The sequence below is a fragment of the Phaethon lepturus genome, unplaced genomic scaffold (assembly GCF_000687285.1).
Source record: "Phaethon lepturus isolate BGI_N335 unplaced genomic scaffold, ASM68728v1 scaffold11768, whole genome shotgun sequence".
Lineage (NCBI taxonomy): Eukaryota > Metazoa > Chordata > Aves > Phaethontiformes > Phaethontidae > Phaethon > Phaethon lepturus.
Window position 1 is genome coordinate 61558 of NW_010558342.1, and position 4317 is coordinate 65874.

Genomic DNA, 4317 nt, shown 5'->3' on the forward strand with positions numbered 1-4317 from the left:
CATCGCTGCTGGCCAAGGCCGAGCCCATCAGCGACAGTGGCAGTGCCTCTGGGATCACATATTTAAGAAGGAGGGGGGTGGAAATGGCACACAGCAGTTGCAGGCAGAGAGAGGAGTGAGAATATGTGAAACAGCCCTGCAGACCCCCCGGCCAGGGCAGCAGGAGGGGCAGGAGGGGCTCCAGGCGCCGGAGCAGAGGTTCCCCAGCAACCCCTGGTGAAGCTGGCTGTGCCCCTGCAGCCATGGAGCTCCACGGGGGAGCAGATCTCCACCTGCAGCCCGGAGAGGGCCCCACACTGGAGCAGGGGGATGCCCAAAGGAGACTGTGACCCCGTGGGAAGCCCATGCTGGAGCAGGCTCCTGGCAGGACCTGTGGCCGAGGCGGGAGCAGGCTTGCAGGCAGGACTTGTGACCCCATGGGGGACCCAGGCTGGAGCAACCTGTTCCCGAAGGATGGCACCCCATGGGAGGGACCCAGGCTGGAGCAGTTCATGAAGAACTGCAGCCTGTGGGAAGGACCCACGTTGGAGAAGTTCATGGAGAACTGTCTCCCATGGGAGGGAGCCCACACTGGAGCAGGGGAAGAGTGTGACTCCTCCTCCCCCTGAGGGGGAAGGAGCGGCAGAGACAACGTGTGATGAACTGACCACAACCCCCATTCCCTGTCCCCCTGCACCACTCGGGGCGCAGAGGTGGAGAAAATCAAGCGTGAAGTTGAGCCCAAGAAGGGAGGGGTGGGGGGAAGATGTTTTAAGATTTGGTCTTCTCATTAGCCTACTCTGATTTTGACTGGCAATAAATTAGACTAAATTTCCCCCAAGTTGAGTCTGTTTTGCCCATGACAGTAATTGGTGAGTGATCTCTCCCTGTCCTTATCTCAACCCACGAGCCTTTCATTATATTTTCTCTCCCCTGCCCAGCTGAGAAGGGGAGTGATAGGGCGGCTTTGGTGGGCACCTGGCATCCAGCCAGGGCCAACCCACCACAGGCACAGAACAAGCAGTGCCACTGTAAGCTCCTTCCACAGTTTCGAGGCAGGAGGTGGCAGCTCAGTCCAACAAACACTCAGTACGCACCCAGCTCCAACTAAGGGTACACAGAACTGATGGAGAAGGGAAGAGGGCAGTTTGGGTGGGCTACTGCATGGACTATGCCACCATTACTTGGGTGAGATCGCAATAAAGCATTGCTTGGCCTTGGGAAGAGCTATAGGAAGAGTATGTTGAGTTTGTCTTTACACAGAAGTTCATCACATCTTTGCCCTCTTGGGTGTCACATCAAGGGCTCTGTCCCAGAACAGCTTCTGGCTTCTACCTACCATCCTTCTTGCATGGAGAGTCATGTCCTTCCCTCCAGCCCAAGATTCAGGGCTGTGATTCTGCTCCAGATCACCTAGTAAGCCTGAACTCATCCCAGGCTCAGCACTGCTGCTCCCTCTGCAGGGGCAATGAGGGTCAGTGAGGACCACACAGCTTTCAAACACCAACACCAGGCTGGGGACACCAGCAGGTCTGGTGGTTCTTTACTCAAGAGTGAGATTTTGTTGCATCTCCCTTTGGTTCTTGGGGTAACCAAGAGTCCCTGCCATACTCCATATGCCTGACTCTGCCTGCCTTCCAAAACAGCTTAAACTGACACACATTTCCAAGCTGCTTACACACATATTTACCTGCATGGAAATCTGCACACGTTTCCCTGTCCCCACCCTGCAATATAATTCCTGTCATGCTCCTGAACGGATGGAAATAATTTTAAAAGGGAATCTTCAAATACTCAAACTGCCTGCAGGATTTGGCACACCTCCATTACTGCTGTGCTCCCAACAGCTCACATCTGTCAGCAGTGTATCTGGTTGGCTTCAGCCAGGTTATCTGCTCTGGTCTCACTTTTCTTCCCGGGGAGCGAGCCCAGGAGGAAAGTGGGAGCGTGTCTAATGAGTGCTGCTCTGCTGTGCATGGAGGCTCGTCAGTCACAGCCCAGAGACAGCGTGCCCGGGTGCAAATTAACCTGCTCCCTACCCATCCCACACCTGCCAGATCCGCGCTGCTCAGAGGACTCTGCGGGCGTTCAGCGATCGCACTATGTCCCGATGGGACAAGGTCTGCAGGGAGGGCTACTCCTGCAGTCGCAGCTCCTTCCAGACCAAGGCATTTTTCCCAGCTACCTTCCCCCAATTCAAAGTCTTGAAAGACAGAGCACAGACCCCCGCATGTCAAAACACACCGCAACAGCATGGGAGCGGAGCAGGCACTCACTTCTCTGGAGCGAGAAACTGCTGCAGGGAAAGGATGGAGACAGTCAGCCAATGCGGACACCAGCAGCATCTCTCTCTCTACATGTGCCTTTATGCACAGATATCGTCTTCAAATAGGGCTGGGAGCGTCACTCATCGCTGAAATCACTCAGTACACCACATGCTAAGAATCAGTTTTCTCTTACTCACAGCTTTACCGCATGGAAACCATTTGGGATTTGGCAGTCAGCATTAGGGTCTGCATAGCGCTGCTTTTCAGGCAAAATGGTTCAGGCATTTGAGAAATGACAACTGGGGTAACTAAGTTGAAGAAAGGGTTGTGGGGTGGAAATGGTGTAATTAACATTAATTTGCTATCTTTTGAGCGCTTGACCTTACAATCTTACTAATGTACCCTGAAGGTATTTTACACATGTGTAATGCACACAAACACACACCTGGTCCAGCTGCTGCTCCACGCTCATCCACTGGTAGGGAAATGGAAAGCATTGTATACAAACACACACAACACCTCTCCTTTCCACGTGCAACACGCTGGCTATACGGTATCCTACCCTTAGGCTTGTGTAGCCAAGCCAATCAATACAAACTGTTCAAAGGTCCCCAGACTAAAGAGATGTCTCTGCTCAGCCCAGTAAGAAAGATCAACTCTCCTTGAAATCAGCAGTGAGTGTATCAGCCCTGCTTAGCCCACAGGCTTTTGTGGACACAGGCATTCAGACAGGTACTCCAGTGCTGTATGGCTATACTCACACTGCACATTGAGCTGCACCAGGGCTTCCCGGGGTCTGATGTTAAAGCCATTGTACCTGGCTGTCTGACACTTATAGGTCCCGCTCATTTCTCGGCTCACACTCTCCAGGCGCAGCTTCCCGTCGTATGTCTCCATCGTCATTGTCCCTGAAGGCATGGGGGTTTCCTTATCTACCCGGGACCAGATGATGGGTGGCTTGGGCTTCCCTCGAACCTCACACTGCAGCTCAGCCCTGGAGCCCTCCCGGACGGTGATGGTGGACTGACCCTTAGGGACACTGATGGTTGGTGGCACTAAAAGGGAAACAAGAAGGGAAACGTTTCACACCAAGTTTCCAGCGAGCAAGGAACAGTCTTGACATGCTTTTGTATGAGTCACACCAACAGCCCTGAACTCCAAAGGGTTTTACTTGACACACTTCAATCCCTATAGGAACACACTGCCCATGTAAGTCATCCTGCAGGGTCTGGAGCTGCAGGGCACCAAGGAAGATCCCAGCTTCTCCAACAGCGTATCCCAATACCAGCAAGTGCCACCTGCATTGGGACATTCCCCCAGCTCCCATCCCTCTGGTTGCAAAACCCTGTCCAGCAGCAGGGTAGCACCAAGGAACACAAAGGCAAAGGCCTCTTTGATCCATTTCTCAATTTCTGGTCAGTGAATTTCCCAAGTGGAACTGCAGTCTTTTGGCCAAGAAATAAAAGTAATACCTGCCAAGGCATCTAGTTTCCTTTATCCAGGTCAGACCAAAACCAAGACTGAAAGGATTAGTGCTTGTAGATCGCATCTCCAGCCTTATCAGACACCCAGGATCCCTGTTTGCTCCTGAACCACATCAAGGAGCCAGCTCTGTTAAGTGTCTTTGCTTACTTTACATTGAGATTCCCAGCACACTGGTTATCTGTGGCTCACTTGAGTGAGAGATGGGTCCCAGCAAAGATCACTTCTGACATCTCTTCCAGGCTGGGAAGAGCTCACCCAGCAGAACTGCTGTCAAGGCAGGGCTAGCGCTGGAGGCACAGTAACACTCAAGAAATATCCAGCTATCAACTGACCAACAAAATTTTGCTGATAAACAAAACTCAAAAGAAACCCAGTGACTAAAGCTAAAGGGTGAAGAGGTGTCGGTGGGAAGACGTTTGTTGTTCACATCCCCAACTCCACCAAGAACACAGAAAGGGGATGTTTGTGTTAAAATCCATGTAATATTGACATTTTATTTGTATTAGGCTTCAGAGTTAACAGTTCAACTGAGGTAAATATTCCAACAATCATTTTCTGAAAGCTCCTTTTTCAGCCCTTCCTGCTG

General features: G+C 51.9%; 1 protein-coding gene across 1 annotated transcript in view; it reads right to left on the reverse strand.

Moving 5' to 3' along the window:
• The window catches only part of MDGA1 (MAM domain containing glycosylphosphatidylinositol anchor 1), a gene marked incomplete at both ends in the record, with an annotated part of 77644 nt that overhangs the window by 54274 nt on the left and 19053 nt on the right, over positions 1-4317 (reverse strand). Inside the window, one exon of the mRNA XM_010293036.1 lies at positions 3008-3301. Coding sequence (XP_010291338.1) covers positions 3008-3301 — 294 coding nt within the window. The remainder of the gene's footprint in view (positions 1-3007; positions 3302-4317) is intronic.